This window comes from Ictidomys tridecemlineatus, chromosome 9 (genome assembly GCF_052094955.1).
Source record: "Ictidomys tridecemlineatus isolate mIctTri1 chromosome 9, mIctTri1.hap1, whole genome shotgun sequence".
Classification (NCBI taxonomy): Eukaryota; Metazoa; Chordata; class Mammalia; order Rodentia; family Sciuridae; genus Ictidomys; species Ictidomys tridecemlineatus.
The window spans coordinates 85721632-85734210 of record NC_135485.1 but is presented as its reverse complement, the minus strand read 5'-3'; the positions used below and the strand labels follow the sequence as shown (position 1 = coordinate 85734210).

The 12579-nt window shown below is 56.4% G+C and overlaps 1 protein-coding gene across 1 annotated transcript; it reads left to right on the top strand.

The window, feature by feature from the left end:
- The first annotated feature begins 1478 nt into the window (after positions 1-1478).
- LOC101969281 (ankyrin repeat domain-containing protein 11-like) lies at positions 1479-12143 on the top strand. The gene is given in 11 exon segments (XM_078020744.1): positions 1479-1514; positions 1732-1771; positions 2561-2697; positions 4381-4466; positions 6112-6205; positions 6207-8205; positions 8208-9026; positions 9029-9121; positions 9124-10600; positions 10602-11242; positions 11245-12143. Coding segments are annotated over 11 exon segments (5937 nt in total). The 3' UTR covers positions 11760-12143.
- Positions 12144-12579: the final 436 nt, after the last annotated feature.

The window sequence follows — 12579 nt, the reverse complement described above, 5'->3', positions numbered from 1 at the left end:
TATATCACTCTCTGGAGGCTGGATTGGCAACTGAAAAAAAAAAAAAAACACCTAAGAGAACTGACTTCTCTGTTAGCCTGGAGGCTGACTTGTCTCTTATCCTTTTCATCAGTAAAATTGGTAAGAAATTTAGCTGCAAATGACTCAAAGTGGGGAGGGTCCACTCTAATGATAGACCAGAGAAACTTATTCTTAGTGAACCCAAGCAGGGTGGACTGCTGAAGCCTACAGATGACTTTCCACAGGAACACAAGGGGCATCCTGGGTCCCCATAGGATGGTGGTAACTGCTTAGAATTTCTCCACACAACCTCCAAAAACCAGAGAGCAAGAAAGGAAAGCCCCTCTCATTTCCCATGCCCATGACATAAGAGGAGCCTGTTACAGATGTCACTGTGGGGAATGAAACAGACCAGGCTGCAAAGTAGCTCCAACCAGTGAGACTAATGAAAAGACAGAGTTAAGAGCCCCACCCTCATGTGCTCTAGGCAGAGGTTGACCTATATGCTCTAGAGCAGAGGTTGACCTATATGCTCTACAGTTATAACCAGCCACCCTCTTCCACTGTGGGGCAGGGTCTTTTGGGTTTGAAACAGTCTCTTTGCCAGAGAAGTCCTAAGAAAAGGAGCTGAAATTTAAAAGCTCTCTGGGTTGTTCCCAGTTATTCCAGAAAGCCAGGGCCATCTGGACTCTCTGTCCTCCACATCCACACCTCCTAGAAACATGTGCAAACTCTTCAGAGTCAATTCATCTGCTGTTCTTGTGGCTCCACACCAATATGCACTCCCTTCCTCCCTCAGTGTCTCTAAGTGATCTGTCCCTGGAAACCCCTATTCTCTCAGATTTCCTAGCTCTGAGGTCATTCCCACCTTTATAAATGATTAGAGGTCTCTTCATAAAGCCAGTGTGGTTACCTCACTATCACAGCCTCCAGGAGATCCAGCTTTCCCCATCTCTCTCAGTATCCACATGATGTTGCCTTCATGCTAGTGCCTTCCTGTGCCTCATCTTTGAGCCTCCGGTGGCCTGTGCAGGTGGTGGAGGAGTCAGTGTTGACTTACAAGAAGGCCAGGAGGGAAGGGGCAAGCAGGGGTGAGGCTAACCACCACCTTTAGAAGAGCTCCTAAGAAAAGGGTTGGGGATCCTCACACATACCAGGTCCCAGGTGGGCACCTTTGAACTGAGATCATACTCAATCCCCAACACCATTTTTGGGAAAGGTTATTTTGTCACTTCCTTCAAATCTTTTGCCTTGCATGACCCACCCATGGGTGAGGCAGAGAAGGAAGCCATGGGTGGGGCAGAGATGGGAGGTTGGTTGTTGGCAGTGAGCAACAGGGCAGAGAAAATGGAGGCAGGAAGCAGATGGCCTCAGGCACCTGCTGGCCTGCATGCCTGGTGGCAGGTGGTGTATGAAGAGAGCTAAATGGGTAGCCTCATGGCCTTTCAAGAGTTGCCCTTCCTGGTGTATTTGGTGTAATGGCTACAGAGAAGGAGCCAGGCCTCATGCCCCAGGCAAGTGCCTCATCTCAGGGCAGAAAAGTGGCCCCTCTGCTTCTGCATAGTCAAAGGGGGAAGCCCCTGTGAGTCACCAACACCCATAACCAGAAAAGAAGAGAATTTTCTAAAAAGCTGAACCCCTGTGGCAGTTCCTCTTCTTGCTGCCCCAAGGACAGCCCATACTGAGGAATGAAGATCAGCTTAGCTGACTGACTCCCCTGTGGCTCCGTAGGTTCTCCTTATGGATGGAAATTTGGTGCTCTACAACCAAGGTAATCTTGTTCCCAAAAGAGGTCAGGGTGGGTGCTGAGAAGGACCAGAGAGGGCACTTCCAACCCCATGGAAAGAGCACCTGCTGCCAGCAGGGCTTTGATGGCTCCTTTCTGAACTCGTTTTCACCATAAAGCCATGAGACACAGGACAGATCCCCCACCCAGAGAAGAGCTCCCCTTTTATGCCACCTTTATTGCTTACCCTCTCTTCTCCACAGCAGCCCTGCACTGCCAACCTACATGGTCCAGGGCCAACCTGGCCACTGTGAAGAGTCGCAGGGCCTGAGCTCAGGTTCCCACCCTCACCAACATCCCTGAGCTGGACAGTCAGGCCTCTGTCCATAATCAGACAGGAGTGTCATTTCCTGTGGATGCCAGGACCTTGTCCCAGGAAGGTGCTGAGGTTGATGGTCATCCTGGCCACTACCCTTGGACCCCATGGCCCCAAAGCCAAAGGGTAAACTCATGTTGATCTGGATGCTAGTCCTGGGACCAGCAGGCTGCTTTTGGGCATGGGCACCCTGGCCATGGAAACAAATGCATAGGACTGAGGGCAGCAGCAAAGGGGAGAGGAAGAAGGAAATTGCCATAAAATGAAAGGAAGAAAAGGGTGAAGTGTTGTGAGCCTGCTAATTGGGCTACTGGACCTGTAAATGCAGAAGGCTTCCTCTGCACCATCCTCACCAATGAAGTCAGGGCAGAGAGGGTCTTGGAGTCTGGTCTCTGAGTGCTCTGCTCCTCTGCAGATGGTGAGATTCTGTTCATCCCTCAACCTCTGCCCATCTGCAGGCAGCATAGCTTACTGCTGGCCAACCTCACTGCCCCAGTTCACCCTCCTCTGCCCACTGCCAACCTTTGAGGTGGCCTATTACTTCGGCATTCTCACAGAACTGCTCTGCATTGAAGTGGCCAAGAAACTCCTGCAGGTAGATGGGTTGGAGAAAAATACCTGCACAAGAGGAAGATAAAGAGGCCTGGACAGCCTGGGTTCAGCCAGCATGTGCCTGGAATGGCCCTGGGGATGGGAAGGATGGGTCAGCTACCTCCTGCATACCCCTGTGTCCCTGGATCCTGGCCTGGAGTAAAGCACACCTGGTATTCTCTGAGTGCCTCCCTCCATGAGGCCCTGGGTGGTACATCCAAGTCTATAGCTTTCAACCCCTGGGGCTCCTGGACTCCTCCCCCTGTTGTGATTATCTCTTCCATCTCCACCTCTGTAGGTTACTGTAGGTTATGTTCTCCAGTCACCCCCATGCCATCCCAGCTGCCTGTCCCCCTGGAGTGCTCACGTAGCTCAGCCTCCAGACCCTGCTCATGGGGCTGCCTGTGATTTGGATTGCTTCTCCTGCCTGTGACTGCATCCACACCCTTTCTCACCCCTGCATCTCCCCCCTCTGGCCCTGCAGTCTGAACTGGGGAGGTGACATTAACACTCTGGCTCGTCCATTGGGCAGCAAATTCCAAGAGCAGAGACCCCATCTGTCCTTTCCTCCAGCTCAGGCACCTATGTGGTGCACTCACATTATAAACATCAGTGGAGGGTGTGGAGGTCCAGACTCTACCCAGGCCAATGTGACCCACTCTGGCCCCACCATCTCCCCTCCAAAGGAAAGTATGGAGGTGACCCACACATGCCCAATTTCCTAGAAGGAGAGGAAGCGGAAGGAAGGTAGAAGCTCATTCCTGGCCACAGCCTATTGCCCAGTGGTCCTAGTCCACTCCTCTATTTACCAGTGCTGTGTCCCCTGGTGAGCTGCTGCCCATCTCAAAGCCCCTGTTGTGAGGTCAGATGGGGGCCTTAGGCACACTCAGGGCTATCTTAGCAGATGGCTTTGCTTAGATTCAGCATCCATCCAAGATAGAGCCCTTTTATTTCCTGGCTAGTGACTGGGTTTTTAAGAGGAAGAGGCTTACGTCAGCCCTTCAGCAAGAAAAAAATATTTTCTGAAAGTTTTCTCCCCATTTTCTAGATTCAGCTTCTGTGGACTGGAGAAGATGCATTCCTTCTCTCAGGAGACTCTGGTACTGTCTTGGGAATGGTGACTCTCCTGGACTTTCACCCTACTCTGCCAGGTCAGAGGAAGTGCATGCACTCACACACATGTACCTCAGACCCTCTGCTGTCAGCATTTGCCCACTGTGCCTGGGGACAGGCACTGGGAAGGAGCCTAAGGGCCAGGAGTCCAAGAGTTCCCTGCTGCCACCCAGGACCTCATCAGAGCCTTTAGCCCCTGTGGCTGGCCTGGACCCAAGGGCATGTGTCCCATACCTCTCTGACCTACCTTTCATGCTATAGGCCCTGAAGAGTTGCAGCCATAGCACCAAGCCTTTTTACATCTCTGTGGGCCACAAGATGAGCATGGAGACAGCCATGCACCTAACCTGATGCTGCTACAGGTTCCAGATCCCAGAGCCCTTGCAACAGGTGGGGTCCAGCACATGCTCCTATACTTATCACCATTTGTCAGCTCAATTGGGGTCACAGAGCAGTGGTTTGAGGGTTCATTTTTAACTGGTGCCCCACCAGCCACAGTGAGTGAAGTCTTCAGAATAGCTGGGCAGAGCTGCTCATGTGGGGAGGACCCTAGGACCTTCTTCCTCTGTTTCAGAGCCTCAACATTGAGGTTCTTGGCATCTTTGTCACCCACACACCAGTGGCTGCTGTTCCTAATATCTGGAAAGCTGGGCCTGAGGTGTGAGGGCTTCCCAGACTGTTGGGCAGGAAGGATGTGTCCAGAGTCTGGCTCAGAATCGCCTATCACATCTTACTGAGCTCTGACTCCTTCAGGCTGACATCTGCTCTTGAGAACACTTTTGCAGAACTCTGTCACTTCAGGCCATCTGCACCAAGGCAGGAGAGATGAGCACCAGAGAAGTTCAGGCCACTCACAGGTGGCTGCTTTCAGTGGCCAGCTTCTTTCTGCTGCAGTGTTGTGGCTCTGAATTGGCCAGAAATACAGGAGAGGTCTCTGAAAGGGGAGGAGAATGAGATAGACTCCTGGATTGGTAGGAACTCTCTGGAAATAACTGACCCAAGGCTTGTCTCCCAGCAGGGTTATTCCAGCTTCTTCTCTTGGTCCACTTTACCTTCGAGGGACCCTGGCCTGGGTTCCACAGAAATGATATGGCCTCTGGTAGCTCTTCACAACTAGCTATATCACATGCATCCTGGCCCTCTTTTCCTCATCTGTGAGGCAGCACAGTAGTTCTGGTCCCAGGTGTCACAACACAGTCCTGTTGTGAGGACTGTAGATGGGCTAGCAAAACCTGATGACAGCCTCACCAGGAGGGAGGTATTGGATCTTATAGTTGAGGAAGTTCAGGCCCAGTGTGTTAATAAGCAACAGTGCAGGCTGCAGTGGCAGCCTGGGTTCCAGGCCCTATTTCCAGCACTTCTTACTCCTGAAGGAAGCTGTGTGAACACCACAGCTCTCCTGCTCAGTCCACTCCTTTGAATACAAACCTGACTTTGTCTTTTCTTTTAGGGTTCATTTTTAACTTGTTCTTAGCCAGCCATAGTGGGTCACAGTGGGGATCCATGCTGGTGTGGTACCCAGGCCTGGACAGCACAAGTCATTCAAGGGCTGTGCACCCTCTACTCATTTCCTCTCTATTCTCATTTTCTGGTGACTGTTCCTAGGCCTTAGTAAGCTACTTTAAGAATTGAGAGATGGGCCACTGGGACTGCCCAGCTTCACAGATGGAGTTGGCCAATATAAGTGCAGGGCAGCCCTGTCAAGCTCTGGCCAGGCACATCCTCAGGCTATCCAAGGACCACACAGTGTCTTCTAGGCTGGCTCTGGCATTTGATGGTATCCCTTTCTCCATGTCATTACCAGGAACCAGAAGGCACAGAGTCCTATGGCATGACCCAAAAGAGGCCTGGGAGATCCTGTAGACTCCTAAGGACCCCAGCATAGGCCCCCGGACAGGCTTGGAGGCTCCCAGGAGAAGCAGGGACAGGCAGATGGAGAGAACTGAGTGCTATGAGCACTTGGATTGCTGACATCCCACTCCAGCCTCAGGACAGCAGCTATGAGGACCTCACCCACCCAACCACAAGCGGAGGCCCATTAGAACATGGAGGAGGATCCTGGACATGCCCATTGGAACACCTAGTATGGCCAGTGGCAGCCTATCCTATGCAGCACTGTCTGGTGGATGTGGCCACAGTGCCCCAATAGGACAGACCTTCCCAGGGCCAGTTCCAGACCAGAAAGTGTCTGCAATTGCCCTCCTAGAACATGTGAAGATGATTCAGGTTCATGTGCCCAATGGACCCAAAGCTGTGCAAACATCATAGCTCTCCTGCTCAGTCTACTCCTTTAAATATAAACCAGGCTGCGGGTGTTGAAGCATGACCGAGACCATCTCAAGAGGGAGGAGAGGCTGGGCAGGACGAAGCCCAAGGATAAGGAGTGGCTCTTAAGAAACAGAGAAGCCACTGAAGAGGATCAAGGACATGGGCAGGGACGGCGGCAGGGCCTTCCACGAGGAAAAGGACTGGGCTGGCAGGGCTGAGCAGGAGAGGCTGGGCAAGGAGAAGTCCCCCAAGGAAGAGAGGCTGCGGCCATACAAGGAGGAGAGGAAGAAGAAGGCCCAGGACCGGCCCCCCAAGCTGGAGAAGAAGGGCGAGGCCAAAGAGAAGGCCCTGAAGGAGGACAAGGAGAGTCTCCGGAGGGAGAAGGTCTACAGGGAGGACGCAGCCTTCGACAACTGCTGCCACCGGGGCCACTTCCTGGAGAGCGAGGACACCAAACTCAGCCTGTCCGACGACCAGCAGGACAGGTGGTTTTCAGACCTCTCTGATTCCTCCTTTGACTTCAAAGGGGAGGACAGCTGGGACTCTCCAGTGACAGATTACAGGGACATCAAGAGTGACTCTGTGGCCAAACTTATCTTGGAAACGGTGAAAGAGGATAGTAAGGAGAAGAAGCGGGACAACAAGGCCTGGAAAAAACGAGATCTCAGAGACTCTTTCTTCTGAAAGAAGGACCGGGACTACTTGGACAAGAGCTCGGAGAAGAGGAGGGACCAGGTGGAGAAGCACCGGGGCCTTACCAGCTACCTCCCCAACAAGGACAAGAAGAGGAGAGAGTCCTCAGAAGGCACACGGGACCCACAGGACCGGAGAGTCACCCTGGAGGGCTCCAGGGAGCGGAAGGATGTCCGCCTGAGGCCAGAGGAGCTGCACAGGGAGGAGCTGAAGGAGTGTGGCTGTGAGGGCGCCTTCAAGGACAAGCCCGACTGCGACCTCGCCAAGAGCCTGGAGTCCTGGGAGTGGCACCACGCAGCTCGGGAGAAGGAGAAGAAGGAGAAGGCTCGCTCCGAGAGGCACAAGGACAAGTCCAGCGACAGGGACCGAGGCGAGAAGTGTCCGAAGGACAGAGACTTTGACAGATGCCTCAAGGAGAGAAAGGATATCAAGGAGAAGTGCAAGTACAAGGACACACACGGCAGAGACCGAGACAGGAGGGCCGGCCTCGACCAGGCCCGGGAGAGGAAGGACAAGGCCTTCCCTGCAGCCGCCTCCGAGGACTCCTCTGAAAAGAGAGAGGAAAAGAAGGGGAAAGAGAAGAGCTGGTACGTCGCAGACATCTTCACGGACAAAAGCAAGGAGGAGAAAAAGGAGTACCTGGCCAGCGGGCTGCGGTCAGGGGAGACCTGCGAGGACCCCAGGGCGGATGCCCTCCAGGAGAGGGAGGACGGGAGGGAACTGCTCGTTGCAGACAGGCACAGGAAGTGCCCCTCCGACAGGCCCCAAGAGAAGACCTGGGACAAGGAGCCCAAAGAGAAGAGGAAGGACAGGGGTGCCCCTGAAGCAGGCAGAGACAAGAAGGAGAAGGCCTTGGAGAAGCACAGAGAGAAGAGGGACAAGGACCGCAAGGACCGGGTCCTGGCCGGCGCCACCCAGGAGAGGCGAAGCAGGCAGAGGCCACTCGAGAAGGTGGAGAGGAAGCATCCCCGGGAGGACAGGGCCAAGGGCAAGCACAAGGAGAAGCTGGACCAGGAGCAGAGGGCCTCGCGGGGCTCAGAGGCAGAGCACAGCCTGCTGGAGCGGCTGGAGGAGGAGGCACTGCATGAGGGCAGGGAGGAGGCGCACGACAAGGCCAGCGAGGGCTCCTCCGACAGCTTTGCAGACTGCGGCCCCGAGCCCAGCCTGAGCGCCCTCCTAGAGGTGTCCTTCTCAGAGCCGCTGGAGGACAAGGCCCGGCACCGGCACTCCTCCTCCTTCTCCAAGATGAGCCATGAACTCGAGTGGGCCAAGAAGGAGAAAGCCGGGAGGAAGGAGAAGGCCGAGGACTTCAAGGATGGGGGCAGGAGGGAGCCCGGCCAGTACGAGAAGGACTTCCTGGACGCCGAGGCCAATGGCATTGCTTACGCTGTAAAGGTGGACGGCGAGGAGGAGCTGGACAAGGCTACCGACGGGTTTTCTGAGAAGAGAGAGAGAGAAGCGAGCCCGAGAGGGAGCCTCCCAAGAAAGTGGAGAAGGAGCTGAAGCCTTTCGGGTCCAGTGCCCTCAGCTCCCTGAAGGAGAAGAGGAGGAGGGAGAAGTACAGGGAGTGGTGGCGGGAGGAGAAGGACAAGCACAGGGACAGGCACCACAAGGAGGAGCCGCGGCCCACCGTCCGGGACAAGGAGAAGGTCAGGAAGAAGGCCCTGAAGCTGGGTGAGGCCAAGACCAAGGAAAAGCCCCGAGAGGGCACAGAGAAGGAGAGGGGCGACCCCACCAAGATCAACAATGGCATGGACAAGCTCCCGCCACCCAGAGACCCAGGCAAGAAGGATGCCAGGCCCCGGGAGAAGCTGCTGGGGGACGGCAACCTGGTGATGACCAGCTTTGTGCGGATGCTGTCGCAAAAGGACCTGGAGATTGAGGAGCAGCACAAGCAGCACAAGGAGCGCATGTGGCAGATGGAGAAGCTGCAGCACAGGTTTGGGGACCCCAGGCTCCGGGAAAAGGCAAAGCCCACGGATGACACGCGCAAGAAGGGCCTGGATGCCGCGCCCAAGAAGCCCCTGGGGCTGGACCCGCCCTTCAAAGAGAAGAAGGCCAAGGAGTCAGCTGCGACGCCACCTGTTCCTGAAAGCAAGCCCCCACCAGGACTGGGTGCTGAGGCCAAAGACTGGTCAGCAGGGCCGCCCCTGAAGGAGGCCCTGACCGCCTCACCCGGGACCGAGCAGAGCCAGCTCGCCGGGGTGCCCACTCCAACCTGGCTGGTGTCGGGTCCCAGCTACGAGGAGCTGCACACGCCCCGACCCCGTCCTGCAGTGCCGACGACTACCCCGACCTGGTGTTCGACTGTACCGACACCCAGCACCCGCTGCCCACCACCAGTGCTTGCTCCCCCTGCTCTACGACAGGTTTTCTGTGGCCTCAAGTGGGGTTTCAGAGCACCAGGGCCAGACGCCCATGAGGCCTGTCCCCACAAACCTGTACTGCTCCATCTCCGTGGACATCAGGAGAACCCCTGAGGAGGCGTTCAGTGTGGGGGACAAGCTGTTCAGACAGCAGAGTGTTCCTGCCGCCTCCAGCTTCAACTCTCCCGGCCAGCACTTGATGGAGGACAAGGCTGCCCTGCCACCTGTTCCAGCAGAGAAGTTTGCCTGCCTGTCCCCTGGCTACTACTCCCCTGACTATGGCCTCCCCTCACCCAATGCTGCCATGGTCAACAGCGCACCTTCCCCAGAGGCCATGTTCCCTGGCCTTCCAGCCAAGCCCTCCCCTGCCACTAGGGGCGACCTCTTGGCCCCAGCCATCAAGGGGGCCCTGCCCCCGGACCTGGGCCTTCCTCTGGATGCCACAGAGGACCAGCAGGCCACAGCAGCCATCATCCCTCTGGAGCCCAGCTACCTGGAGCCCTTGGACGAGGGCCCCTTCAGCGCTGTCATCACCAAGGAGCTGGTGGAGTGGGCCCATCCTGCCGCGGAGCAGGCCCTTTCCTCCACCTTGGTGGCCAGTGCCTCTGAAAACCCCGTCAGCTGGCCCGTGGGCTCCGACCTTCTGCTGAAGTCTCCACAGAGGTTCCCAGAGTCCCCCAAACACTTCTGTCCTGCAGAGACCCTGCATATCACTGTTCCAGGACCCTTCAGCACCTCAGAGGCCCTGTACCCCGTATCCCCCAGCTCCTACCCCTTGCCAGCCACCGAACCGGGCCTGGAGGAGGTCAAAGATGATGGGGCGGGAGCCATCTCTGTGGCCGTCTCCACCACAGAAGGGGACACTGCGTATGCCACCCCTGCCAGACTGGAGTCTTTCTTCAGTGGCTGCAAGTCACTTCCTGAGGCACCCCTTGACGTGGCCCCTGAGCCCATGTGTGTCACCATGGTGACCCAAGTGGAGGCTCTGGGGACCCTGGAAAGCAGCTTCCTGGATGGTGGCCACAGCCTGTCTGCCCTCAGCCAGGGGGAGCCAGTGCCCTGGCATGACGCCTTCACCAGCCCCGAGGATGACCTGGACCTGCGGCCCTTCTTGCTGCCCGATCTCCCCCTCCAGCCCAAAGACTCCTCAGATGTCCAGATTGAGCCCGTGGAAGGGAGTCCTGTCCCACCAGAGGAGAGCGCCCCTGGGGCTGAGGGGCAGCCCATACTGCCTCCTGACCAGGCCTCTCCCCCACTTCCCGCAGAGTCTGAGCCCTCAGAGGAGCCAAAGCTGGACGTGGTTCTCGAAGCCGCGGTGGAGGCAGAGACTGTGGCAGGCGAGAGGACCCCCGAGGACTTGGACTCTGGCTCGGCACTGGCCCCTGGCCTTCCCGAACAGTGTCCCCTGGGGGTCGGAGCTGAGGAGACCAAGACTGAGGACCCCTCTACCTCCCCATCATGTACCCCACGGCCCTGCCACTGATGGCACGGCACAGACGCCTGACAGTGCTGAGGTCACACCTGCTGCCATCCCTGTGGAGGGGACCCCAGGCAGCCTCCAGCCAGAAGCTACAGATCCAGAGCCCAAGCCCACGGCCTAGCCCCCGAAAGCCCCCAAGGTGGAGGAGGTCCCTCAGCGCATGACCAGGAACTGCGCTCAAATGCTGGCCAGCCAGAGCAAGCAGAGCACACCTACTACGGATAAGGAGCCCGCCCCCACGCCCACTCCAGCTGCCAGGGCCAATGGCTGTGCCTCTGAGGAGGAGGATGCCCAGGCCCAGCACCCCCACAAGCGCCGCTTCCAGTGCTCCAGCCAGCAGCTGCAGCAGCAGCTGAACACAAGCACGTAGCAGATGCGGGAGGTCATCCAGCAGACGCTGGCCGCCATTGTGGACGCCATCAAGCTGGACAACACTGAGCCCTACCACAGCGACAGGTCCAACCCCTACTTAGAGTACCTCCAGATCCAAAAGAAGATTGAGGAGAAGCGCAAGATCCTCTGCTACATCACGCCCCAGGCACCCCAGTGCTACGACGAGTACGTCACCTACACCGGGTCCTACCTCCTGGACGGCAAGCCGCTCAGCAAGCTGCACATCCCTGTGATTGCATCCCCCCTTCCCTGGCGGAGCCCCTGAAGGAGCTGTTCAAGCAGCAGGAGACGGTGCGGGGAAAGCTGCTTCTACAGCACAGCATCCAGTGGGAGAAGCTGTTCGTGTCGTGTGAGCAGGAGATCCTCCGGGTGCATTGCCAGGCGGCCAGGACCATCGGCAACCAGGCAGTGCCTTTCAGTGCCTGCACAATGCTGCTGGACTCTGAGGTCTACAACATGCCTCTGGAGAGCCAGGGCGACGAGAACAAGTCCGTACGAGATCGCTTCAACGCCCACCAGTTCATCTCCTGGCTACAGGACGTGGATGACAAGTACGACCCTATGAAGACCTGCCTCCTGATGTGGCAGCAGCATGAGGCCGCAGCCCTCAATGCCCTGCAGAGGATGGAGTGGCAGCTGAAGGCACAGGAGCTGGACCCCGCAGGGCACAAGTTGCTGTGTGTGAAGGAGGTACCCTCTTTCTACGTGCCCATGGTCGATGTCAATGATGACTTTGTGCTGCTGCCAGCGTGACACCAGGGGAAAGTCGTAGGACACCGGCAAGGGCCGTAGTCACCAGTGCTGCTGACGTGCCTGCAGTGCAGGAGTGCACTGTGCCGGCCAGGTGGGAGGAGCCCAGAGACTGCACCTGGCCACATGCTTCGCCTGCCAGACCAGCCCGGAGGCCAGGAGACCAGAGTCTTTACCAGCGGTGGCAGGGAGAAAGGGCCCCCATGCTGCAGTGCCTCGTTGGCCCAGCAGGAGGAGGAGACCATGGCCCATCCAGAGGGGCACCTGGGTCCCTTCCAGCCAGCCGCAGGCACCACCCGAGGAGCAGGAGAGTGTGCTTTTGAAGTCCCTGCTCCCCTCTGATCAACTAAAGGAAACGACTGAGGCGTCCACCTCGCACAACAGTGACTTCTGAGTGTCCGCCCGCCACGGTCCTCAGGACAGGCTGGGACACTGAGGTCGCTGGTGCCAGGCGAGGGCCACCTGCCGGCCACAGAGGGACTCAGCCAGGACTCTCCAATAGTGTTTTTAATGGAGTCAAATCCACCTGGTTTGTATATTTTTTTCCTTTAATCTTGGGCATTTTGTTTCTCTTTCTGAGAACATAACTTGAAACACTAATCCTATAGAGAGAGCCAATAATCCTATAGAGAGTATCAGGGAACGAACGCTGTACAGTTTTATATACATTCACAATGTACTTTTGCTGCCTTCTAGATAATTTATTTTGCAACACATTACTGCACAGTTGTAAATAACTTATGTACTGTAACATCACTTTCAGTTATGTGTAAAGAAATAAATTAATTAATTAAAAAAATAAAGAAATGGAGGACAGTGACAA